The 27,702-nt window shown below is 43.2% G+C and overlaps 1 protein-coding gene across 1 annotated transcript in view; it reads right to left on the bottom strand.

The window, feature by feature from the left end:
* The window catches only part of LOC121534793 (phospholipid-transporting ATPase IA), a 304,677-nt gene that overhangs the window by 93,574 nt on the left and 183,401 nt on the right, over positions 1-27,702 (bottom strand). Inside the window, 6 exon segments of the mRNA XM_041841366.2 lie at positions 9,470-9,534; positions 13,684-13,822; positions 18,000-18,139; positions 18,641-18,725; positions 25,333-25,402; positions 25,840-25,889. Of these exon segments, the coding sequence (XP_041697300.1) occupies positions 9,470-9,534; positions 13,684-13,822; positions 18,000-18,139; positions 18,641-18,725; positions 25,333-25,402; positions 25,840-25,889 (549 nt within the window).

The following is a 27,702-nucleotide window of genomic DNA, read 5'->3' as shown; positions in this document are numbered from 1 at the left end:
TTCACCCCCCTTGGCATTTTGCCTATTTTGTTGCCTTACAACCTGGAATTAAAATTGAATTTTCGGGGGGGTTGTATCATTTGATTTAAACAAAATGCCTACCACTTCGAAGATGCAAAAAATTTTTTATTGTGAAACAAACAAGAAATAAGACAAAAAAACAGAAAACTTGAGCGTGCATAACTATTCACCCCCCCAAAGTCAATACTTTGTAGAGCCACCTTTTGCAGCAATTACAGCTGCAAGTCTCTTGGGGTATGTCTCTATAAGCTTGGCACATCTATCCACTGGGATTTTTGCCCATTCTTCAAGGCAAAACTGCTCCAGCTCCTTCAAGTTGAATGGGTTCCGCTGGTGTACAGCAATATTTAAGTCATACCACAGATTCTAAATTGGATTGAGGTCTGGGCTTTGACTAGGCCTTTCCAAAACATTTAAATGTTTCCCCTTAAACCACTCGAGTGTTGCTTTAGCAGTATGCTTAGAGTCATTGTCCTGCTGGAAGGTGAACCTCCGTCCCAGTCGCAAATCTCTGGAAGACTGAAACAGGTTTCCCTCAAGATTTTCCCTGTATTTAGTGTCATCCATCATTCCTTCAATTCTGACCAGTTTCCCAGTACCTGCCGATGAAAAACATCCCCACAGCATGATGCTGCCACCACCATGCTTCACTGTGGGGATGGTGTTCACGGGGTGATGAGAGGTGTTGGGTATGCGCCAGACATAGTGTTTTCCTTGATGGCCAAAAAGCTACATTTTAGTCTCATCTGACCAGAGTACCTTCTTCCATAAGTTTGGGGAGTCTCCCACATGCCTTTTGGCGAACACCGAATGTGTTTGCTTCTTTTCTTCTTTAAGCAATGGCTTTTTTCTGGCCACTCTTCCGTAAAGCCCAGCTCTGTGGAGTGTACGGCTTTAAGTGGTCCTATGGACAGATACTCCGATCTCAGCTCCTTCAGGGTTATCTTTGGTCTCTTTGCCTGGTCTGTGAGTTTTGGTGGGCGGCCCTCTCTTGGCAGGTTTGTTGTGGTGCCATATTCTTTCAATTTTTTAATAATGGATTTAATGGTGCTCCGTGGGATGTTCAAAGTTTCTGATATTTTTTTATAACCCAACCCTGATCTGTACTTCTCCACAACTTTGTCCATGACCTGTTTGGAGAGCTCCTAGGTCTTCATGGTGTCGCTTGCTTGGTGGTGCCCCTTGCTTAGTGGTGTTGCAGACTCTGGGGCCTTTCAGAACAGGTGTATATATACTGAGATCATGTGACACTTAGATTGCACACAGGTGGACTTTATTTAACTAATTATGTGACTTCTGAAGGTAATTGGTTGCACCAGATCTTATTTAGGGGCTTCATAGCAAAGGGGGTGAATACATATGCACGCACCACTTTTCATTTCACTTCACCAATTTGGACTATTTTGTGTATGTCCATTACATGAAATCCAAATAAAAATCCATTTAAATTACAGGTGTCACGTCTCCTCCTGTTGCTCCCCTCCGGCGCTCTGATTTACCGGTCTACTGAGCCACCGGTCTGAGTGCACCACCTCGGCAACACCGGAATGGAAACCCAATGCACTTTAATCACCTCCAGCGCACCTGCACCTCATCATCTCATCACCACCACTATATAGCCCTGGACTGTTCAGTGTTGTGTTGTGCGTGATTGTTAGTGTCATGTCGTGTACTCACTCTTTGTTGTTCTCTTGCTCAGTGTTAAGTAAACCTTTACATTGTTGATTCCTGTGTCTGCGTCCTGCTTCTTCGTATCCTCAGTCCTTTTTTTGCATAGGGAAAGGGGACTCACCCAACATCAAGCCTTGTGAAGGAGGATACACATTTATGATAGCTCGTGACCGAGGATGAAAAACACAGTGACCACTAGATGTCCTCGTATACCCATATTTAGATTAAATGCACTTGATTTTTCATCAGTACTGTCTGAATGACAAGCCAATCTATACTGAATAAAAATATAAACACAACATGTAAAGTGTTGGTCCCATGTTTCATAAGCTGAATAAAAGTTCCCAGAAATGTTCCATACGCACAAAAAGCTTATTTCTCTCAGATTTTGGGCACAAATTTGTTTATATCCCTGTTAGTGAGCATTTCTACTTTGCCAAGATAATCCATCCACCTGACAGGTGTGGCATATCAAGAAGCTGATTAAACAGCATGATCATCACACAGGTGCACCTTGAGCTGGGGACAATAAAAGGCCACTCTAAAATGTGCAGTTTTGTCACCCAACACAATGCCACAGATGTCTCAAGTTTTGAGGGAGTGTGCAATTGGCATGCTGACAGAAGAAATGTCCACCAGAGCTGTTGCCAGAGAATGTTCATTTCTCTACCATAAGCCGCCTCCAACGTTTTTTAGAGAATTTGGCAATACGTCCAACTGGCCTCACAACCACGCCAGCCCATGTCCTCTACATCCGGCTTCTTCACCTGCGGGATAGTCTGAGATCAGCCACCCGGCCAGCTGATGAAACTGAGGAGTATTTCTGTCTGTAATAATGCCCTTTTGTGGGGACAAACTCATTGTGACTTTCTGGGCCTGCCTCCCCAGTGGGTGGGCCTGGCTCCCAAGTGGGTGGGCCTCCGCCCAGTCATGTGAAATCCATAGATTAGGGCCTAATTTATTTCTTTAAATTGACAGATTTCCTTATATGAACTGTAAACTGTAAAATCGTTGAAATTGTTGCATGTTGCGTTTATATTTTTGTTCATTATATTTTGGGGTATCTATAATAATCATACTTTTTTTTAAATACTCAGCAGGTAGGGGACTAGGTTCTTCAGATCATTCGTCTTCATGAATGGTTTCATGTGAGCTTGGTTGCATCCCCCATCTTAAAGTGTAAGGCATTTGATATCACAAAGTATGCTGTATTTCCATTTCTCCTGGATTTCCAATTCTCATTTAGTTATCCCCACCTCACCCCAGAAATGCAAATCAGTTGTCAAATCAGTTTACAGAGAAAATGCGTATATGTATGTTTCTAACAGATCCATAAGTGTTCTACAAAACGTCCCAGACATGTTAATATACAAATCATATGCAATAGTGATATTTTACACCAGTGCAGCAAACTAGTGGACTCTCATGTATTGTTGAAATCAATTTGATCTGTGGGCATACAATGTCAACTAGTGGTTTATTTCTCCCTACCCATAACTTTTATCTCCCCCTCGCTGTTCACTGTTTGTTGTGATCTGATAGGTCCCTGAAAACTGTCTCCACTTCTTCCCTGTGCAAGAACTAAGAGCCAAATGTCAGATAAATTGTGTACTAATATGCAATGTATTGAGAGATATTTTGTCCTATGCATTTTTTAAAATATATAGCTAATGGAGATGACACATCTAGCTAGCGACTTTACAGTTTACAATATGCTCGATCATAGCTACTGTATGTACATTTATTTGTACTGACTGTTATTAACTAATGTTACAGCTAATAAAACCCATTGCATTGCATGAGAGCTGCATCTGTGTATGTGCCAGGGTTTTTTGCATCCCATAGGACAATCTGTCCTGGTTGTAATGTTGACACAACACCAGAGACGGTCTGGCATCTTTGATAACACTGGTTCTACCATGTATGCAAAGCTAGCTAGCATCCTCTTTGATAACTGGTATACCTTACTAGCTAACTTAGCTAGCTCATCAAACTGTATTTTCTTTGCCATTTCTGCACTATGGCACTTATTATAAATGGACCTCACTGTCATCACTGGTCATCTATCTAGCCACGTAGCCAGCAGGGTTACATTGGTTTCCATTGGACTAGACTAGAGCTTGCTAGCTAGGTAGCTAACTCTGGCAAGCTATCTGACGCTAGCGTCGATAACCATAGTCGTGGGTCCGCATATCAAGTAAATGGCACTGAAATCATGACAAAATCATGTTTTGACATTGTAGTAGTTATAGTGTTGTTGTTTTTTGCTTAGCTACATGGCGAATATCATCTTTTTGGCATTTAACTCTGATTTAACTAGCTGTATCTAATCCGGTTTCGGCATGACGAATGAAGTCCCAAATTCCCGTGAAAATCTCAGATGGTTGACGGGCAGCTCTTGGGGAACTGTGGGGGGGATCTTGGATGGCTGGTGGTCTGGCGGTTGGGAGCTTGGGCCGGTGGCTGATGGGTCGCTGGTTCGGGTCCCTGTTTTTCACCTTATGGGAGATCTGTCGACGTGCCCTTGAGCAGGGCGTTGACCCTGGTTGCTTCTGTGGATCGCTCTGGATGGGAGTCTGTTAGATGACTAATGTGATGTAGATGTTGAGCGCTTCACTGCAAGTAGATTGTATGTTTTAAATATTCAATAATAAAAATAAAAAATATAAAGTGTAATAGACTACTGAGATGGTATTGAATAAATATGTTGTTTCATCATCTTGTGATGTTGTGATTCTAAATATTTTTATGTGCAACCTTATCCACTGAATGTCATAAATTTTTTTAGGTTGACAATTACGCTATTGTTGTTATATTTTACTGTTAAAATAGGGCTCCAGAACTTTATTTTGTTCAATAGAGATTAATTTATTTTCTTTATGGGCTAATTCCCCACCTGAGTAAATGGAAACTCAAAGCACATTAGCAAGATCACAAACTCTAAAGAAAATACCCACTCATAGTTGCTATGTATTAATCTAACAGTACATTTAATGTACGTTGCAGTTGTAGCCTATCGTCCAATGAGGCCTATGCACTCGCAATGGCCAATGCGCTTTTCATGCACTCCATATTTCAAAGCCAAATGAAATATCTTAGTAAAATAGAGAGTTGAGAAATAAAAAGTATACTTACAGAAAGCTGAAAACTTCCTCTCTCCATCTATGACAACATGATAGCTGTGTTTTCCCAGCAATTGGAATGGGTGGCCAGTAATAAACTTGTCCTGAACATCTCTAAAACTAAGAGCATTGTATTTGGTTCAAATCATTCCGTACATCCTAGACCTCAGCTGAATCTGGTAATGAATGGTGTGGCTGTTGAACAAGTTGAGGAGACTAAATTATTTGGTGTTACACACAGCTAATATTAACACTATGCATGCCAGTCTCTCTTGGCTAAGAGTTGAGGAAAGAATGACTGCATCACGTCTTGTTTTTATAAGAAACATTAATGTGGTGGAAATTCCAAATTGTTTGCATAGTTTACTTACACACAGCACTGACACACACTTACCCTATCAGACATGCCACCAGGGGTCTTTTCACAGTCCCCAGGTCCAGAACAAATTCAAGGAAACATTCAGTATTATACAGAGGCATGAGTGCATGGAACTCCCTTTCATCTCATATAGCGCAAGTGAACAGCAAACCTGGTTTCAAAAACAAATAAAGCACACCTCACGGCACAACGCCTCTCCCCCATGTGACCTACTTGTTGTGTGTATGTACTGACATGTATGTGAAACTGATAGATGCACAGACGCACACTACATGTTAATGTTTTTAAATGTATGTAAATTGTAATGTATTTTGTCTGTAATGTCTGTTTCGTTATGTGTCGGACCCCAGTAAGACTAGCTGTTGCCATTGCCATTGGCTGATCCTAATAAATCAAAATTGGATTTTAAAATGTTATACAATCAGAACACTTTTCTTTCTCCGGGAGCATTTTTTTCCCCCAGGAAAGGAGAGAGTGGCTCGCCCTACACAGCAGCAGGCCCCAGTGAAGACACTTTCATTACAGGAATCATGAGGATAATGTACTATACTGTTTGACCAAATCATGGTTTTAGCCTCCTAAAACATAGGACGTTTTTAGTGAGGTGAATGAATGTGCAGCCCACACCGATGCAACCAATATTTTTTTTACTCGCACAGCCAAGTCAAAGGCTTACAAATTGTGACTAAATGGTTGCAGTCTGGAGCCCTGCCTTGAGGCTTTTCACTATAGGCATACAATCTACACTGAACAAAAATATAAACGCAACATGCAAAAGATTTTACTAAGTTACAGTTCATATAAGGAAATCAGTCAGTTGAAATAAATACATTAGGCCCTAATCAATGGATTTCACGACTGGGGAATACAGATATGCATCTGTTGGTCACAGATACCTTAAAAGAAAGGTAGGGGGTGGATCAGAAAACCAGTCAGTATCTGGTGTGACCCCCATTTGCCTCATGCAGCATGACATCTCCTTCGTGTAGAGTTGATCAGGCTGTTGATTGAGGCCTGTGGAATGTTGTCCCACTACTCTTCAATGGCTGTGCGAAGTTGCTGGATATTGGCGGGAACTGGAACACACTGTCGTACACCTCAATCCAGAGCATCCCAAACATAATCAATGGCTGACATGTCTGGTGAGTATGCAGACCATGGAAGAACTGGGACATTTTCAGCTTCCAGGATTTGTGTACAGATCCTTGCAACATAAGGCTGTGCATGCTGAAATATGAGGTGAAGGCAGCAGATGAATGGCACGACAATGGGCCTCAGGATCTCGTCACGGTATCTGTGTGCATTCAAATTGCCATCGATAAAATGCAATTGTGTTTGTTGTTCGTAGCTTATGCCTGCCCATACAATAACCCCACCATCAGCATGGGGCTCTCTGTTCACAACGTTGACATCAGCAAACCGCTCGCCCACACGACGCCATACACACTGTCTGCCATCTGCCCGGTACAGTTGAAACCGAGATTCATCCGTGAAATGCACACTTCTCCAGCGTGCCAGTGGCGATCGAAGATAAGCATTTGCCTACTGAAGTCGGTTACGACGCCGAACTGCAGTCAGGTCAAGAACATCCTGGTGAGGACAACAAGCACGCAATGCGCTTCCCTGTGACGGTTTCTGACAATTGGTGTAGAAATTCTTCGGTTGTGCAAACCCACAGTTTCATCAGCTGTCTTGGTGGCTGGTCTCAGAAGATCAGAAGCCGGATGTGGAGATCCTGAGCTGGCATGGCTACACGTGGTCTGCGGTTGTGAGGCCGGTTGGATGTACTGGCAAGTTTTCTAAAATGGTAGAGAAATTAGTATTCTCTGGCAACAGCTCTGGTGGACATTTCTGCTCTCAGCATGCCAATTGCACGCTCCCTCAAAACTTGAGACATCTGTGGCATTGTGTTGTGTGACAAAACTGCACATTTTAGAGTGGTCTTTTTTCTGTCCTTAGCACAAGGTGCACCTAGGTAATGATCATGCTATTTAATCAGCTTCTTGATATGCCACACCTGTCAGGTGGATGGATTATCTAGACAAATGAGAAACGCTCACTAACAAGGATGTAAACAAATTTGTGTACAACATTTGAGAGAAATAAGCTTTTTGTGCATATGGAATATTTCTGGGATCTTTTATTTCAGCTCATGAAACACATGGAACTAACACTTTACATGTTGCATTTATATTTTTGTTCAGTGTAACTTTCATTTTACTTAAATGAAAAAGGTGTTCATCTTTGCAATCAACAGTAGCCTAGGCCAAGCCTCCTCTCTCGCTCTCTCCCCGGACAATTTGGCCGGCTACAATTTTACTTACCGGCTTTTCATTTATTTTATCAGCCAAAAGCTGCCCATTACAGGCTAATGGAAACCCTGATAGCAGTGAGCGTGAGCGCAGTCCTAGGCTCCTTTGCACCGCGTTCACTCTCTTCGCCTAACTCAGTCACTGAGCTGAAGTTGAAGATTCAGCTAATGGCTCCTTCGTTACTACTACTTGCTGAGCACGTTTCACTTCAGGTCTCGGGGGGGGTTGGAAGATTTAGCACAGAAGAGATTTCAGCCTGCTTTCAAGCCGCCTAAAACGTCCCCATGTCTTTGATAACTGTTTCTAAACATGGAAAAGGTGGGGAAGACTCCAATTACTCTCAGGCGCAACATAAGAGCAACTCCAATTCCCAGCAGCACCGTTGGCAGGATCTCTGTTCATTGAGCCCGAATGGAGGGGTGGGGGGAGAGAATTCCTCCCTGTTTTACAAACAACCTTATATAAGCATCTGCTGAGCCACAGAAGTATGGGAGCTGACATTTCAAAGGGGCTGTCCTCTTCTCTACCTCCACTTCATTTATCATGCTACCCTTCCTACATTTCCTCCCTCCTGCTCCGACACACACAGTGAGCGGTTCCTCCTCCATCCACGGCTCTGTTCCCTCGCTTCCTCCCCTGGAGGAGAGCAGCAATGGTCTCTATTCCTCTATTCCTCCTTTCCGTCCCTCCGACAACAGACAAGACTCTCCTTGCAGGGGCCTGCTGACCTCTTCCCCCTCTACTGCTCTGCATTTAAAATGGGTTAAAAGGGGGTTCGGCTGGAGGGGTTCCCCACACGGGACTCCTGTTGAGTTGAGTCTTGCAGAAGAAGGCATGCTGGGCTCTGGTTATGTGCCAACCAACATCCCCCTCTCCAACCATCCCGCTAGGCCCAGTCAGAGCCCCCAGCCCCAACCTCGGGCCCGGCACTGTGACTAGCTGGGGTTCACTTCACCACAAGTCTCTGGATAGAGACATCTCTTCAACTATGGGTTTGACATAGAGGCATCTGCACTGTGGTCACTAGAGGCAACTAACACAATAGAGCGGGTTGTTACAGAAGATAAAGAGAAGGCAAAGAAAGAGAAGAGGAAGAAAATCCACAGACAGAGAGAAGAGAAAGAGGAAGTATACGACTAAGGAACAAAGAAAAGCAACAGTAAAGCCAAGCAAAGTTCAACGTCACCGACTATGACGGTAGTTAGTTTAGCAACATGCAAGATCACGTTTGTGGTTTGTCAGAGTTTGTCTGACAGCACGTTGACAGGACTAGTCATCTTCAAACACTAAGGCCCCAAGAGCCTATCATGAACTGAACTCTGCACTAATACAACCTTCTGAAGCCATCATTCATACTCCATTCATCCGAGTTTTCAGGCTACGTGGCTAATAGTCATCAAAAGCACTAGGTGATTGGGGGACACTGGGACACACACTGGGATTACACTGTCGGTCAGGTCAAGGCAATTGTGGTGGTGACTTACCAACCTTTGGCACAAAGACCGTGTTTTTGACATTCTGAGCGGGCTCCAGGGTACAAGCCAAGCCAGATCGGTGTGTTTATTTCACAAATTGCCCCCTTTCACAAATTATGATTATAATTGGGGTTGAGAGGGAGCGTTGTAATTTGGATTATGCCGAGTGACGGCATTAACACTAACAATCCTACAATAACTAAATGTCCATGAAAACAGTTCAACAAAATAATTTTTAAGGATAATATGGAACTGTATTATAGGGTTGTATTCACTAGACAACAAATGGAAGAAAACTGACCTAAACGGAGAGGGACTACCTGAACTTGTCCGATAAGAAACTAGTTTCGCAGTGGTTTGCTATGGTGTGCACAAACGAATACGGCCCGGTTCACACTGTTGACCTACACAGTTACTATAGCATATCCCCTGTTTAATGACATAGTAATACTGTAGATTAAAAACAGATCTTCAGTCTGCCGTACTCACGTCAAGTGTGGCTTCATTGATCACCATCATGCCCATGTTCTTGGTCAGAAGTTTGCAGGAGTACCCTGGAGAGAGACGAGTGAAACAAGAGATGAGCTGCAATGTCATTTTGTGCAAACATCACTGTAGAAAAGATTGTTCATGCCATCATGCATTATATACAGTTCCTTCAGAAAGTATTCAAACCCCTTGACTCATTTTGTTACGTTACAGCCTTATTCTGAAATTGATTAAATAAATACAAATCCTCAGCAATCTACACACAATACCCCATAATGACAAAGCGAAAACAGGTATTTAGAAATGTTACCAAACTGAGCAATCGGGGGAGAAGGGCCTTGGTCAGGGAGGTGACCAAGAACCCAATGGTCACTCTGACAGAGCTCTAGAGTTCCTCTGTGGAGATGGGAGAACCTTCCAGAAGGACAACCATCTATGCAGCACTCCACCAATCAGGCCTTCATGGTAGAGTGGCCAGATGGAAGCCACTCCTCAGTAAAAGGCACATGACAGCCCGCTTGGAGTTTGCCAAAAGGCACCTAAAGACTCTCAGACCATGAGAAACAAGATTCTCTGGTCTGATGAAACCAAGATTGAACTCTATGGCCTGAATGCCAAGTGTCACGTCTGGAGGAAACCTGGCACCATCCCTATGGTGAAGCATGGTGGTGGCAGCATCATGCTGTGGGGATGTTTTTCAGTGGCAGGGACTGGGAGACTAGTCAGGATCAGGGAAAAGATGAACGGAGCAAAGTACAGAGAGATCCTTGATGAAAACCTGCTCCAGAGCGCTCAGGACCTCAGACTGGGGCAAACGTTCACCTTCCAACAGGGCAACGACCCTAAGCACACAGCCAAGACAACGCAGGAGTGGCTTCGGGACAAGTCTCTGAATGTCCTTGAGTGGCCCAGCCAGAGCCCGGACTTGAACCCAATCGAACATCTCTGGAGAGACCTGAAAATAGTTGTGCAGCGACGCTCTCCATCCAACCTGACAGAGCTTGAGAGGATCTGCAGAGAAGAATGGGAGAAACTCCCGAAAATACAGGTGTGCCAAGCTTGTAGCGTCATACCCAAGAAGACTCAAGGCTGTAATCAATGCCAAAGGTGCTTCAACAAAGTACTGAGTAAAGGGTCTGAATACATATGTAAATGTAATATTTCAGTTATTGCAAACATTTATAAAAAACTGTTTTTGCTTTGTCATTATGGGGTATTGTGTGTAGATTGATGAGGGAAAAAAACAATTTAATCAATTTTAGAATAAGGCTGTAACGTAACAAAATGTGGAAAAAGTCAAAGGGTCTAAATACTTTCCAAATGCATTGTATTATGGCTATCTTTTCAAAATAAACTTTTATACAAAAGAGCAAATGTAGGAGAAGTAATAGGTTATATGTACTCCCTCCTGAAAATGAGCTCTCTGTTTGCTTTGATGTTATTAGCTAAAGTCCCAATTGGGTGAAAAAGACAACACATTCTTGGAACTTCATTAGGTGCACAGCGACAGTATTGAGTCCATCAAAGTCTATAAAGACAAGACTAATGCTCAGGGTTACATGTCTGTTTTCTGTTTTAAGGGGGCAGTTACACCTTTGTTTGTTAAACATGGGTCCCCAGTGAGAGGCCATTTTTGCCCTGAGTCATCAGAGAGTAGGATCCATTTATACCCCCCAAGAACTGGGCCTACGTAATATCAGAGTGGAACATCTGTTGCCTTCGTCGAGCTTGGAATTGACTCCCGTTTCACTTTGAGGGTTTACCATAAAACCTAGATCTGCATGTATAAGTAAGGATGTATAAGTGAGTGTTTGGGTGGGACTTTGTCTGAGAGAGAATTACACACACACACACACACGTGCTTGAACATACACACAAACACACACACACTCACACACAAATGGGGGTCGGGATGTGGAGTGTGCAGGTTTCACCTCCAGAGGCTCAAATCAATACCAAATAGGGTCGGGGTCTGGCACTGGTGGATTGTTAATGCACAAACTTCAAAAAAATTTGCCAGCGTGTAGAAAATGCCCCACCACCTCTATACCCCCCTGGCGACCCCTGCCACAGTCCCCTTGCTTAATGTGTTTATCTTAAAGGCTAAGTTCGCTCCAACCAAACTGCTCTTTTATTCAAAAGAGAAAGTTATTTCCTCTCAGTTTTTTGGGCCTGGCGGAACTAAATAACAGTGCTCTCCAAGGAGTTGGGGAATACAAATGGCGTGACACCTGTGTCACATGGCAAGCCCAGAGATTTGTTGGTGTGGGGAGGTAATTAAAGCTGCACAATATGGTCATAGTGGCTTCTCAAAATGGCTGCCGGAAGACCTCCCGAGTGGCGCTGCATCGCAGTGCTTGAGGCGTCACTACAGCCCCGGGTTCGATCCCAGGCTGTGTTACAGCCGGCCGTGACCGGGAGACCCATTAGGCGGCGCACAATTGGCCCAGCGTCGTCCAGGTTAGGGGAGGGATTGGCCGGCCGGGATTTCCTTGTCCCATCGCGCTCTAGCAACTCCTTGTGGACACATTGGTGTGGCTGGCTTCCGGGTTAAGCGAGCAGTGTGTCAAGAAGCAGTGCGGCTTGGCATGGTCGTGTTTCGGAGGACGCATGGCTCTCGACCTTCGCTTCTCCTGAGTCCGTAAGGGAGTTGCAGCGATGGGACAAGACCGTAACTACCAATATTACGAAATTGGGGAGAAAAAAGGGGTAAAAAGAAAAAAATGATGGGCTGTTAGTGTAAGCCAGTGTTTGCGTTGGCAGCCAGGGGGAGTGTTTGCCTTCCAAGAGGGGACGAAGCCCCCCTCGGCCAAGATGAACACGGTGCTGTTTGACTGGCCGTCCTTGCTCCATCTCGGTGCTTTCCACCTCTAGTGCAGCAGAGGTCAACGCCGAACAGACTCCGCCTTGTTTTCACCACCCAATTAATTTGAAACGGGAAACAGAGTCCGGTTTAACAAGCTCTTCCCGGGGGTGGTGTGAGGCCCTTTTCACGGCATCGGCTGCCACAGGCAGGCGGGGTGCTGGGAAAAGAAGAACACGGAGAACGGGACAGAGTCTCGTTCGTCAGCCCCCATTCACCACAAAAGGTGTACCACAAACCTAGGCAGCTGGTGTTATATTTTCAGGCAGAGGAAGAGGAGGAGGAGGGAAGAAATAGGCTTGGATGGAATACTGTATATATTTTGAAATACCCACGGTATGATTTTCAGTACTGTCCCAAAAAAATATTGTATTTACTTTTGTGGTTGGGGGCCCACAAAACCTCGGGGGCCCCCATGCCTCACGGGGGCTGTGGGGGTAGCTGCTACAACACTGCTTATAACTATAAGTTAACCATCTAAGATGTGCCAAATAAATTATCTCTAGCTCAGGGCTCCAGCTATGCATTTAGTTTGCTAACTTGCTAGCTAAGCGAGGTCGGCACATTTTTTGCCATTTTGCTAATACGGCCACATCTGAGGACTTATAGTGGCCATGCTCTTTGAGGTGGAACATGTGGAGGGAGGGTGCACATGCCCAACGTCAGCTCTCTGGTGCGTTGACAGCAGTGGTAACATTGGAACCCCTGTGGCTGCCAGGTATGTGAGAGGGTGTGTGTGTATGTGTGCGTGCGTGTGTACGTGTGTGCGTGCGTGCGTGCGTGCGTACACACTTATGTTATTCCTGTCCATGCCAATGTGGTGTAGCAATACAGCATGTGCATTTTGAAGCGAGATGTGCTGCCAACTTTTATGGAGAAAATCTGCTTGTCAATACACAGTTTTGCTCCATGAGGAATGGCCACAGTGCTGACTGTGCTGGCTACCCAGGATATGTCTGGTTTCCTTACTCCTGTCTCACCTGTGTGTCTCCATCCGAATTAACACTTTTATGATTACTTCATCCCTGCCTGTTTTTCCAGTGCTCTAACTGTATGCCAATCTTGAAATTAGCTCAAATAAAATATGTTCATTTGTCAGATCATTTTATACAAAGGGGCATTAAATACAACATGTGGCTCGTGCGGGAATTATATCCACATGAAAGGTCATAATGGCGTCATTTTCTCATCTCAACTGTCTTTCTGGTAGAGACATCACATACCCAGATTACAATCAGGTATAAACGTTTTATTTCACAACGTCAGGGAAGGACGTCGTTTTGATGTTATTTTGATGTTTTCTGATCAGATCTCTTTTTATGGTCCACTTCGACTATTTGTCCAGTCTTACCAATGTTGATGGCCGTCTCCTGCTTGTCCCCAGTCAAGATCCAGATCTTGATGTCGGCCTTCATCAGCGTCTCAATGGTCTCAGGCACCTTGTCCTGAAGCTTGTCCTCGATGGCCGTGGCCCCTAGAAGATGCAGGTTCTATAGCGGAATAAAAAAAAAAGAGAGATAATAAGAAGGAGAAAATCTAACACAAGTGAAGGGGCTTTACAATGGCAAGTGAGGGGCCGGACTGTGTCACTCATTCATTTTATTTGCTCCCTATTTTTCACTCGAGTCCGCTGCGCTTGTTTTTCCACCCCTCCAAAGCTGGGGCATGGGTTAGGGATTTGGGGTTAGGGGCAGGAATAGGGGGGAGATTTAGGGGCAAGTTGTAGTCACAGCACAGTGGTTGTGAGAGAGAGAGAGAGACGGGGGGGGTCGTCTGCTAGTAAAGGCCTGGGGGGACCTGGAGGGGCCCGATGCTTTTTGTGTCCTGGGCCGAGCTGCAGTATATCTGTAACTAACTACCCATATGAAATCCCGCGGAGGGGGGAGGGATGTGTTAATTAATGTTGCGACAACTTCACAGCTACATTGTCTTAACGTTGACACAATGTTGCTGTGTTTTCTGGGAAGGTCCAGCATCCTGTTTTTGCCTTCAATGACAACAAGTAAAGTAAATCACGGGCATTGTTAATCATTTACATACTGTAGGTTAACTTAAATAATGTGCAAGTTGAAGGCAAATAGGCAATATGGCAACATGTTGACCTAGCACAAATCAAAAAGCCACAGGGTTCATGGTCATACAGTGGTTTAATTTAGGTCAGCAGGGACTGCGTACTGCTGGTCATTAAAGGGGAGTCAGTGAGCTTCTGGACCGTAATTGTTGTCATGGTCCAAGGTATTGGCCTCTGACCCTTTTTCCTGGGATTTCAATGTGTCTGCGTCACATTCACTGTTCTCGTCATTGATCACCTGACTCAGCCATATAGGTGACTTTCCCTCTTTACTGTTCAGGGGCCATATGTATCAAGCGTCTCAGAGTAGGATACATACAGTCCCAGGTCACTTGATAAACGACAGACCTGAGTTCAAATACTATTTCAAAAGTCCCAAAAGTGCAAAACCCGCCACCCTGGCAGGCATAACAGGCAAGCTAAAGCAAGATATTAAACAGTAGGCCTATTTGAACCCAAGAATGCAACTAGGTTTCAATCAAGACCACCGCTGAAAATTCACCAGAACATTTACAAAATAAACGTACAGGCATTAGGTGTGTTTGTGCATAATCTATTTTTGGGACATGACCCTTCTCTCAGAGATAACTCTTTAGCCACATATTCAGACTGCCACCTAGTGGACTTATCACATCCCTGCACCCTCCTCTCCCAGAACTTTTGTGTTTACACTGTGATTTTAGTATTTTGTTTTGGGCAGCGCTGAAGGTCTGGCAGCAGTGGAGCCCTGCACTTGATTTACGAGCGTGGCCGCCTCTGTTTGACTAGCACTTCCACACCACCATTTCTCACAGAGGAACTGTTTGTTGCTTTCCGGTAATAGACCGACCCAACCTGCCCCATACACTCGTGCAGCCCCATACACTCAACCCATAGTTCCATAGTATACACTGCATCAAACCATCCAAAGCCATTCAGATTCCATGGCTGCACCCTATTCCCTATATAAAGCACGACTTTCTGGTCACTCTAACGGCACTCTGACGGCGTGGTGCCAGGTAAACAACCTCTCCCTCAACTTTAGCAAAACAAAGGAGCTGATTGTGGACTTCAGGAGGAACCAGGCTGGACACGCCCCCATCCTCATCAACGGGGCCGTCATGGAGACAGTCAATAACATCAAATTCCTCGGCGTACACATCTCAGAGAAGTTGAAATGGTCTAACCACACGGACACTGAAGTGAAGAAGGCACGACAGCGACTCTTCAACCTCAGGATGCTGAAGAAATTTGACCTGTCCCCGAGGGCCCTTACAGTGTTCTACAGGAGCACCATCGAGAGCATACTGTCGGGCTGCATCACAGCCTGGTACGGCAAGTCCACTGCCACGGACCGCAAGGCTCTTCAGAGGGTGATACATGCAGCTGAACGCACCATTGGCTGCACACTGCCTGCCCTACAGGACACGCCCCCCCCCCAAAAAAAGACTTTACTCTGCCCCCACCCCAACGACATTCATCACTGTTTTTATTTCACTCAATGATCATGCTGCTGATCCCCCTATGGTCATTCCCCCCCACCCCCTCAGCAGTCTTTACTATGCCTCCACCCCAATGGACATTTATTTATTCATCCCTGCCACAGTTGTTATTATGTATATAGTGCTATTTAAATTTACAGTCAGGACCATAAATATTTGTACATTGACCAAGTTATTATTATTTTAGCTGTCTACCACAGCATATTGGAGTTGAAATTAAATAAAGTGTAGACTTTCAGCTTTAATTTGAGGGTATTTACATCCAAATCGGGTGAACAGTGTAGGAATTACAGCACTTTTTATATGTGGTCCCCCCCCCCCCCTTTTTAAGGGACCAAAAGTAATTGGACAATTGGCTGCTCAGCTGTTCCATGGCCAGGTGTGTGTTATTCCCTCATTAGTTCATTTACAAGTAAGCAGATAAAAGGTCTAGAGTTGATTTGAAATCTGTTGCTGTTAACCTTCAATATGAAGTCCAAAGATCTGTCACTACCAGTGAAGCAAGCCATCATTAGGCTGAAAAATCTAAACAAACCCATCAGAGAGATAGCAAAAACATTAGGTGTGGCCAAATCAACTATTTGGTACATTCTTAAAAAGAAAGAACACACTGGTGAGCTCAGGAACACCAAAAGGCCTGGAAGACCACGGAAAACAACTGTGGTGGATGACAGAATAATTATTTCCCTGGTGAAGAAAAACCCCTTCACAACAGTTGTTGTCTCCTGAGTGGCGCAGTGGTCTAAGGCACTGCATTGCAGTGCTAGCTGTGCCACTAGAGATCCTGGTTCGAATCCAGGCTCTGTCGCAGCCGGCCGCGACCGGGAGACTCATGGGCAGCGCACAATTGGCCTAGCGTTGTCCAGGGTAGGGGAGGGAATGGCTGGCAGGGATGTAGCTCAGTTGATAGAGCATGGCGTTTGCAACGCCAGGGTTGTGGGTTCGATTCCCACGGGGGACCAGTATAAAAAAAATAAAAAAAATAAAAAAAAATAAAAAAAATATGTATTCACTAACTGTAAGTCGCTCTGGATAAGAGCGTCTGCTAAATGACTAAAATGTAAAAAATGTAAATGTAAACAGTTGGCCAGATCAAGAACACCCTCCAGGAGGTAGGCGTATCTGTGTCAAAGTCAACAATCAAGAGAAGACTTCACCAGAGTAAATACAGAGGGTGTACCACAAGATGTAAACCATTGGTAAGCCACAAAAACAGGAAGACCAGATTAGAGTTAGCCAAAAAACATATAAAAAAGCCTGTACAGTTCTGGAACAACATCCTATGGACAGATGAGACAAAGATCAACTTGTACCAGAATGTTGGGAAGAGAAGAGTATGGAGAAGGGAAGGAACTGCTCATGATCAGAAGCATACCACCTAATCTGTGAAGCATGGTGGAGGTAGTGTTATGGCGTGGGCATGTATGGCTGCCAATGGAACGGGTTCCCTTGTATTTATTGATGATGTGACTGCTGACAAAAGCAGCAGGATGAATTCTGAAGTGTTTAGGGCTATATTATCTCCTCAGATTCAGCCAAATGCTTGAAAACTCATTGGACGGTGCTTCACAGTGCAGATTGACAATGACCCGAAGCATACTGCGAAAGCAACCCAATACTTTTTTAAGGCAAAGAAGTGGAATGTTCTGCAATGGCCAAGTCTATCACCTGACCTGAATCCAAATGAGCATGCATTTCACTTACTGAAGGCAAAACTGAAGGCAAAACACCCCAAGAGCAAGCAGGAACTGAATGGGTAGAGAGGTTTAAAATGGATGCCTTGTGTGAGGGGATGTTGTCCTTAGAGTGAACCAAGCAGGCAGGTAAGTCAATAAATAACTAAATATCTTGTTTGCAGAGCTGATCGCTCATCGTTGGAATCTCTTGCCTGATATGAGTTTGCATTAGGTTCCAGGTCTAGAATGGTGGGGTAGTGGTAGTGTTAGTAAGTTGAAACTGTGAAGAAATTTGTGCTCACTTTTTCCTGGTGGTGTAGACCTACAGGATTATTGTGGAGATAGGGGAAGATGGTGATTGGTGGATAGGGGTTAGTATGGGGTTAGATGGGGACTGATGTGGACTGAGTACGAACGGGCATGTGTGTGTGTGACTGACCTTCTCGATAAGCTCATAGCTCTCCTCCAGTTTGAGGGCTCGGTTCTGCAGGGCGCTGGCGGCACGGTGGAACACCTCCAGCCACTGCTGATAGGATGACTCGCTGATCTCAGCAACAGCAAAGCATAGAGTACGCAGCCCTGAGACACAATGGACATACATCATCACTTCTCAACTCACCTGAGTAAACCCAGAAGGCTTACATAACCTAATAATTACACAACAGGTGTCCGCTTATGGCGAGTTACATTACTTTGCATTTCTCGTCAATTACATCATTTGGTTTATAAGCTGCAGAAACTAGAAATATGCAGATTTTAGCACAGGGGAAATGTTAATGCAATTCTGCCAACCTCTCACAAGAGTGTAGTATATTTATAGAGATAAAGCAATGCAATGTAATAAAATATTCAGTTTGAATACAGAAATGCATCCTTCCTTCCTTCCTTCCTTCCTACCTTCCTTGAAGTAATCAAATAATCAAGTGGATTGGTGAAAGTAAAGGGGTAGTAACATTGCTTACACCTATCCAATCACTTATACATATGTGCTTACCTCAAGGAAGAAAGAATGCCTTTCTAAAGTGTTTGAATAGGTCCTATGTGTGTTAGGTAGACAGAGGGAGCTGTTCCCTCACTCACCCTCGGTGGCAAACTGCTCCAGGTGTTTGAGAGTGATCTCTTTATACCTGGAACTGTCGGCCAGACGGTCGTAGACCACCGTGTCCTGTTGGAAACAGTACAGTCATTACATATACTGTCTGGACAGCCAGCAAATACAGTGGGGAAAAAAAGTATTTAGTCAGCCACCAATTGTGCAAGTTCTCCCACTTAAAAAGATGAGAGGCCTGTAATTTTCATCATAGGTACACGTCAACTCTGACAGACAAAATGAGAAAAAAAAATCCAGAAAATCACATTGTAGGATTTTTAATTCATTTGCTGAATTTTGTTGTTCAATATAGATTAATTTGCCTACATCTTTATGTGCACTAATATCGTAGGTTAATTTATTTGGGGGCTAATTCACCACGAGGAAGTGAAAACTCAAAACACATTAAGTCGCTAACACTAAATATAATGAATGTCTTAAAGAAAAAAAGGGGGGGCCGGTGCGCAATTGTGCATTTTGAGCGCTTCATATCTATAAGCAATATTAAATATCTCAGTTGTAAAATATTAAGATATGACAAATACAAGATATACCCACAGAAAGCTTCCAAAGCTATGTATTTTCCACAATTGGATTTTGAAATGTTATACAATCAGAAGCCTTTTTTCTCTCTCCCAGAGTGCACAATACAATTTCCATGTATACGTGTGTGTATAGTGCATATGTTATCGTGTGTGTGTATGCATGTGTCTGCGCCTATGTTTGTGTGCTTCACTGTCCCTGCTGTTCCATGAGGAGTTTTTATATCTGTTTTTTAAATCTAATTTTACTACTTGCATCAGTTACTTGATGTGGAATAGAGTTCCATGTAGTCATGCCTCTATGTAGTACTGTGCGCCTCCCATAGTCTGTTCTGGACTTGTGGACTGTCACGGTTTCGGCCGAGGCTGCTCCTCCTCCTTGCTCGGGCAGGCTTCGGCGGTCGTCGTCCCCGGAGTACTAGCTATCACCGTTTGATGTTTTCGATGTTTGTTTGGTTTTGTCTTTTTGTGTACACCTGTTTCCTTTTTGGTTGATTATGTCTCCTATAAGTTTCTCGTTTTGTTAGTCATGTGTTGTGTGTTATTGTGCGCCTGTCTATTGGTGCGGCTCGTCTTTGTATTTTGTATATTCCGGTCGTCGCACTGTATGGTTTCGTGCGCCTTGGATATTTTGTGTTTTGCGCATTGTTGCGCATAGTTCGCCTCCTACTTTGTTGAGGCCAGAGTCTGTGTATTTTTGTGCTCAGTAAAGTCGGTTGGACTTAGCTTCTGTGTCCTGCGTGTGACTCCTCCACCACATCCACATCAGCCAGTTCTGACAGGGACTGTGAAGAAACCTCTGGTGGCATGTCTTATGAGGTATGCATGGGTGTCCGAGCTGTGCGCCAGCAGCTCAAACAGACAGCTCAGTGCATTCAACATGTCAACACCTCTCATAAACACAAGCAGTGATGAAGTCAATCTCTCCTCCACTTTGTGTACATCCAAGGTCCAGCCGTGCTGCCCTGTTCTGAGCCAATTGTAATTTTCCTAAGTCATTTTTTGTGGCACCTGACTGAACAGTAGTCCAGGTGTGACAAAACTAGGGCCTGTAGGACCGGCCTTGTTGATAGTGCTGTTAAGAAGGTAGAACACCGCTTTATTACGGACATACTTCTCCCCATCTTAGCTACTGTTGTATCAATATGTTTTGACCATGACAGTTTACAATCAAGGGTTACTCCATGTAGTTTAGGCACTTCAACTTGCTCAAGTTCCACATTATTTATTACAAGATTTAGGGTTTAGTGAATGATTTGTCACAAATACAATGCTTTTAGTTTTAGAAAGATTTAGGACTAACTTATTCCTTGCCACCCACTCTGAAACTAACTGCAACTCTTTGTTAAGTGTTGCAGTCATTTCAGTCGCTGTAGTAGCTGACGTGTATAGTGCATACATAACTCTGGCTTTACTCAAAGCCAGTGGCATGTCATTAGTAAAGAAGTAATGGGCCTAGACAGCTGCCCTGGGGAATTCCTGATTCTACCTGGATTATGTTGGAGAGGCTTCCATTAAAAAACACCCTCTGTGTTCTGTTAGACAGGTAACTCTGTCTCCACAATATAGCAGGTGGAGTAAAGCCATAACACATACGTTTTTCCAGCAGCAGACTATGATCGATAATGTAAAAAGTCGCACAGCCTCCTGAGTGGCACAGTGGTCTAAGGCACTGCATCGCAGTGCTAGTTGTGCCACTAGAGCTCCTGGTTCGAGTCCAGGCTCTGTCGCAGCCTGCCGCGACCGGGAGACCCATGGGGCAGTGCACAATAGGCCCAGCATCAATTGGTGAGCTGCACACAGTGGACTTCCTCCTCGGGCACACTGGCTCAGTGCGAACAGTATAAATCTGGTTCTTAGGCACATGATTACTGCATACAATAGCTGTAGGATCAGCAAAGGCATTCAGGGCAGTTAGAGGGACATAAATTAGGTTACTTATGTCGTGACGTGACCTTCATTATTTTGCTGACTATGTTTAATAGTTACTAGATTAAATTAATCATGTAACAATAAACTCATTACGAATTTGGGGAACCACGGGAAAAGTTGTTTAACGAGTTACCGTTTCCCGAATTAACTCTAAAGATATCTAGATATCTCTTATCATTTAACAGTAATTTACAGTGGGGAAAAAAAGTATTTAGTCAGCCACCAATTGTGCAAGTTCTCCCACTTAAAAAGATGAGAGAGGCCTGTAATTTACATCATAGGTACACGTCAACTATGACAGACAAAATGAGAAAAAAAAATCCAGAAAATCACATTGTAGGATTTTTAATGAATTTATTTGCAAATTATGGTGGAAAATAAGTATTTGGTCAATAACAAAAGTTTCTCAATACTTTGTTATACACCCTTTGTTGGCAATGACACAGGTCAAACGTTTTCTGTAAGTCTTCACAAGGTTTTCACACACTGTTGCTGGTATTTTGGCCCATTCCTCCATGCAGATCTCCTCTAGAGCAGTGATGTTTTGGGGCTGTCGCTGGGCAACACGGACTTTCAACTCCCTCCAAAGATTTTCTATGGGGTTGAGATCTGGAGACCGGCTAGGCCACTCCAGGACCTTGAAATGCTTCTTACGAAGCCACTCCTTCGTTGCCCCGGCGGTGTGTTTGGGATCATTGTCATGCTGAAAGACCCAGCCACGTTTCGTCTTCAATGCCCTTGCTGATGGAAGGAGGTTTTCACTCAAAATCTCACGATACATGGCCCCATTCATTCTTTCCTTTACACTGATCAGTCGTCCTGGTCCCTTTGCAGAAAAACAGCCCCAAAGCATGATGTTTCCACCCCCATGCTTCACAGTAGGTATGGTGTTCTTTGGATGCAACTCAGCATTCTTTGTCCTCCAAACACGACTAGTTGAGTTTTTACCAAAAAGTTATATTTTGGTTTCATCTGACCATATGACATTCTCCCAATCCTCTTCTGGATCATCCAAATGCACTCTAGCAAACTTCAGACGGGCATGGACATGTACTGGCTTAAGCAGGGGGACACGTCTGGCACTGCAGGATTTGAGTCCCTGGCGGCGTAGTGTGTTACTGATGGTAGGCTTTGTTACTTTGGTCCCAGCTCTCTGCAGGTCATTCACTAGGTCCCCCCGTATGGTTCTGGGATTTTTGCTCACCGTTCTTGTGATCATTTTGACCCCACGGGGTGAGATCTTGTGTGGAGCCCCAGATCGAGGGAGATTATCAGTGGTCTTGTATGTCTTCCATTTCCTAATAATTGCTCCCACAGTTGATTTCTTCAAACCAAGCTGCTTACCTATTGCAGATTCAGTCTTCCCAGCCTGGTGCAGGTCTACAATTTTGTTTCTGGTGTCCTTTGACAGCTCTTTGGTCTTGGTCATAGTGGAGTTTGGAGTGTGACTGTTTGAGGTTGTGGACAGGTGTCTTTTATACTGATAACAAGTTCAAACATGTGCCATTAATACAGGTAACGAGTGGATGACAGAGGAGCCTCTTAAAGAAGAAGTTACAGGTCTGTGAGAGCCAGAAACCTTGCTTGTTTGTAGGTGACCAAATACTTATTTTCCACCATAATTTGCAAATAAATTCATTAAAAATCCTACAATGTGATTTTCTGGAGAAAAAAAATCTCATTTTGTCTGTCATAGTTGATGTGTACCTATGATGAAAATTACAGGCCTCTCTCATCTTTTTAAGTGGGAGAACTTGCACAATTGGTGGCTGACTAAATACTTTTTTCCCCCACTGTATTAATCATTTACTTTAAGTCTGCACGAACCCGGGTCTTACTGATCATTCCGTACCACACAAATTGATTTAACTATTTATTTACTAACTAATTAAAAATGATAACACAAGATACAAACACCTACACGGTATAGGTAGGGATTAGAAACGTAATACAATGAAAACGGGTCCCTAGCGGACTAACACAATATGACACTTGTTACAAACGATAGCCAGTTAAAGTGAGAGAGAGAGAGAAAACACTTGGATACACATGGACCTACGTTCATTGTAATCCTAATACTTTGCCCAGAACTGCTCTCCGTTTGGTAAGAAGCAATGCATGTATTTACATGTTGGAGGTCTTTGTCGTGTATCTCTGTTGGACCCAGGCCTTCTTGGGAAGGGGTTGATTGGTCTTTCTCTTTCGGATGGCCTTTTAGATGTAAGTCTCTGATTGTCCACAAGGGGTCACAATGTCCTTCTTCTTACTTGTCTGTTTACTTTCACTCGTTCCGGAAGTTGTCTTCAGAGGACGGTTAATCAGCCGTGTTGATGATCCCCTGTGGGGTGATGAGAGCAGTGTAGTAGACGATGGTTTGAAGAGAGTAACATAATGGTCCCACTTAAATTCACCTTCTTAGATACAGTACTTAGAACAGCTACTCAGCCGTAACATTGATTGTTAGTGGAGGCAACTTTGTCGTCTTCACCTCGTGTTGATTTTCAGGGTCGGGACCAATATGGACAAAAGCTGCAGCTTGAGGTCCGTCTAGTCTGATCTGATAATTCTTATCTCAATCTTTTATGCACTCTGGTAAAGAGGGGAGTTTCTGTCATACTGACACACTCTCTGGGCTCCCTTGGGCGTGGCTAGTTACGAGGCAAAAGTATTATTATCACTATGATTTTGTTAGAAAGCTAAAATCACATTCCTATCTTCACAAAAACATTGTCTTCCTCCTTGATATTTTCTACCCAAGGTAAAGGATGTAAGCCTGATATCCACAGTGTAAAAGCTCTTCAAGTCACAATGTTTTGTTATAACGCCGTTATACAATTTTTTATGACATCACAAAATATACATTAATTTTCCATATTCCATTTCTCATCATTCCCAACGTTTGGATGTTTAAATATATTGTTGTATATGTTGAAGTTTTTGGGAGGCAAAAACCTCTGAAACAAAGGACATTCCTTTCACCATACTAGGACACAAGAGATAGGAGAATCTATCTCTAATTTATGGCAGTATTAAGGTGTCAAGACCGGCACAGCCACTTGTCTGGCCACTCCACCATAAAGGTCTGATTGGTAGAGTGCTGCAGAGATGGTTGTCCTTCTGGAAGGTTCTCCCATCTCCACAGAGGAACTCTGGAGCTCTGTCAGAGTGACCATCGGGTTCTTGGTCACCTCTCTGACCAAGGCCCTTCTCCCCCGATTGCTCAATTTGGCCGGGTGGCCAACCAACAATTTAATCAATTTTAGAATAAGGCTGTAACGCAACAAAATGTGGAAAAAGTAATGGGGTCTGAATACTTTCCAAATGCACTGTATGTCTAAGCCAACCCAATACTAAGACAGCAATTATACTGTAACTATACTATTTCAGTCCTTTTTTCTATAGACATTTTAAATGGGGATGCATTTCAGTTACTTTTTTAAATCTCTCCTGCACATGTTCCAATTTAGCCTTTTATTTACTATTATCACATTGTTCTGTCTCTTTTTGTGTGCAAATCAATAAACAAAAAACGCCACAGTGTAATAAATAATATGATGTGTGTCTAATAATGTGTCTGATCTCGATATCAGACCTTTGTCTGCTACAGAAAACACTGTTTAATTCGGAAGGTGAAGCAATAAGGGAGAAGCACTTGACACCACCGCTGTGCTGTGGTAATGATGGTCTGTCAAGCGCGTTGCCATGGAGAGAGACAGAGAGAGAGAGAGAGAAAATGAAAGAGCGAGAGAGAGAGGGCGAGGGGGGCAGAGAGAAATAAATAAATAATAATTGATCTCTTAATATGACACTTGAAATCTCTTTAATCTTTTGGAACTTTTGTGAGTGTAATGTTTACTGTTAATTTTGTATTGTTTATTTCACTTTTGTTTATTATCTATTTCACTTGCTTTTGGCAATGTAAACATAATTTTCCTATGCCAATAAAGCCCTTAAATTGAATTGAAATTGAAATTGAAAAATTGAATTGAAAGAGGCAGAATGACAGATAGAGAGTTAGAAAGATTGTCCAATTGATTATTATTATTTGAATTATGTTAATATTGTAAAGGGATCACTTAATCTCCAAAGTACGCTTTGGCAACATGTACATTGTTACGTCATGCCAATAAAGCAAATTGAACTAAATTGAATTAAAAGAAAGAGACACAAAAATAAAGAGGGAGAGAGAGAGAAAGAGAGAGACTCACAGCTCCTTTGCAGTAGAGGCGGATTTTGCCAGATGGAGTGCGCATGATGACTGACATCCTCTTCCTTGTGCTGAGAGAGAGAGAGCGAGAGAGAGTGAGAGAATGCAGCCATTACAGTGTTGAAGCTATGGCAGCACATTATCACCTACTCTAACTAGCAGAGACATAGAACATGAGTGAAAGTAAAATATGTCACACCTTTGTATCAAGCTAAATTCACTAAATTTAAACAAGTAAATCACAAACATATGCCAGGGTAAATCACAAACATATGCCAGGGTGGTAGCATAAAACATTTGTCTACTGTAAAATGTGTGCTGTTGAATAGCCAACATGGTGTCATAATTACTATAGTCAGCATCATATATTTTAGTATCACCACCATCTGCATGCCATTGCCATTTTGACAGAGGCACAGTACCTGACCATTTTTAAACATCTAAATGAATACACTTCATTCTGATCCCGAGCAAACTGTAAATTCGATGGAATTAAATGAAGCTGTACCTGGTGAACTCTAGAACATGGAGCAGTTTGTACTTCTCCTCAGCTCCCAGCTGATAACAAAATGACAGACATACAGAGACAGACAGTCAGTCAGGGCACTTTAAGAAACTCATTGACTCTAAACTAGAATTCCTTTGCCACATTTCATTCTATGAAAGTAACCCATCGCTCCCTTTTTGACCGTTGTCTAATCTCACATAATTGAACTAAACAGTGCTTATCAGTCAGCCTACCCCGCTCGGATGCAGATAGTAAAGAAGTTAAGCTAATTTAATAAATGTCCTTAATTGTCGAGACCACCAGGTACAATTGGCGATGATTAAACATGCATGGAGGGGCTTTCGAAGGCCTAATAAAGGTTAAGGACCTAGACAAATGTCTTGGAAACGTTGTACTCAGGAGTAAAATTAGAAAAGGGCTTAGGCATTGTGCCTCCCTACCTCCTCCCTAAGTGCAATCATCAGGTTAGCCAATTAAAGGGAACAAAGCGCTGGGGCACCCTAAGGTTCGAGGAGGACGTATTCGCGAACGCTTTCCCGTCTACATAATCTAATTGAGTCTAATTTAGAAGAGTCGGTTATTTTCCATTACACGGCCTGTGCGCTAGCTACATCATCCATGAAAGACCTGGGTCCAAATAGTAGGATATTTATTTTTTCTCTCCAAATACTTTAGCCGAGCTTGATTGAGCTGCCAATGGAATGGTACAAACCCTACCCATCTGGCACTCCAGGCAGGCTCAGTCAAATGCTCAAAGTAGCGCTCTATGTATTGTAGTGTATTGATTGTGTAATGTTTATGCTGATCTCCAAAAATTAATTTCCATGTAGAGTGCCTTCAGAAATTATTCACACCCCTTAACCTTTTCCACATTTTGTTGTGTTACAGCCTGAATTTAAAATGGTTAACATTTAGATGTTTTGTCACTAGCCTACACACAATACCCCACAATGTCAAAGTGGAAGCATGTTTCACATTTCTTTAACTAATTAATTCAAAATGAAAATCTGAAATGTCTTGACTCAATAAGTATTCAACCCCTTTGTTATGGCAAGCCTAAATGTCCTTAACAAGTCACATAATAAGTTGTATGGACTCTCTCTGTGTGCAATAATAATGTTTAACATGATCTCTTTACCCCACACATACATTTATCTGTAAGGTCTCTCAGTCAAGCAGTGAATTTCAAACATAGATTCAACCACAAAGACCAGGGATGTTTTCCAATGCCTCACAAAGAAGGGCACCTATTGCTAGATGGGTAAAAAAACAAAAAAAAACAGACATTGAATATACCTATGAGCATGGTGAAGTTATTAATTACACTTTGGATGGTGTATTAATACACCCAGTCACTACAAAGACACAGGCTTCCTTCCTAACTCAGTTGCCGGAGAGGAAGGAAACCGCTCAGGGATTTCACCATGAGGCCAATGGTGACTTTAAAACAGTTACAGAGTTGAATGGCTGTGATAGGAGAAAACTGAGGATGGATCAACAACCTTGTAGTTACTCCACAATACTAACCTAATTGACTGAGTGAAAAGAAGGAAGCCTGTACAGAATACAAATATTCCAAAGCATGCATCCTGTTTGCAACAAGGCACTAAAGTAATACTGCAAAAAATGTGGCAAAGTAATTAGTACCACTCTCCATATTTTCAAGTATAGTGGTGCCTGCATCATGTTATGTGTGTGCTTGTAATCATTAAGGACTAGGGAGTTTTTCAGGATAAAATAGAAATGGAATAGAGCTAAGCACAGGAAAAATCCTAAAGGAAAACCTGGTTCAGTCTACTTTCCACCAGACACTGGGAGATGAATTCACCTTTCAGCAGGACAATAACCTAAAACACAAGGCCA

The sequence above is a fragment of the Coregonus clupeaformis genome, chromosome 2 (assembly GCF_020615455.1).
Source record: "Coregonus clupeaformis isolate EN_2021a chromosome 2, ASM2061545v1, whole genome shotgun sequence".
Lineage (NCBI taxonomy): Eukaryota > Metazoa > Chordata > Actinopteri > Salmoniformes > Salmonidae > Coregonus > Coregonus clupeaformis.
Note: the sequence above shows the minus strand (reverse complement) of the source record. Positions and strands in the feature narration are given on the sequence as shown.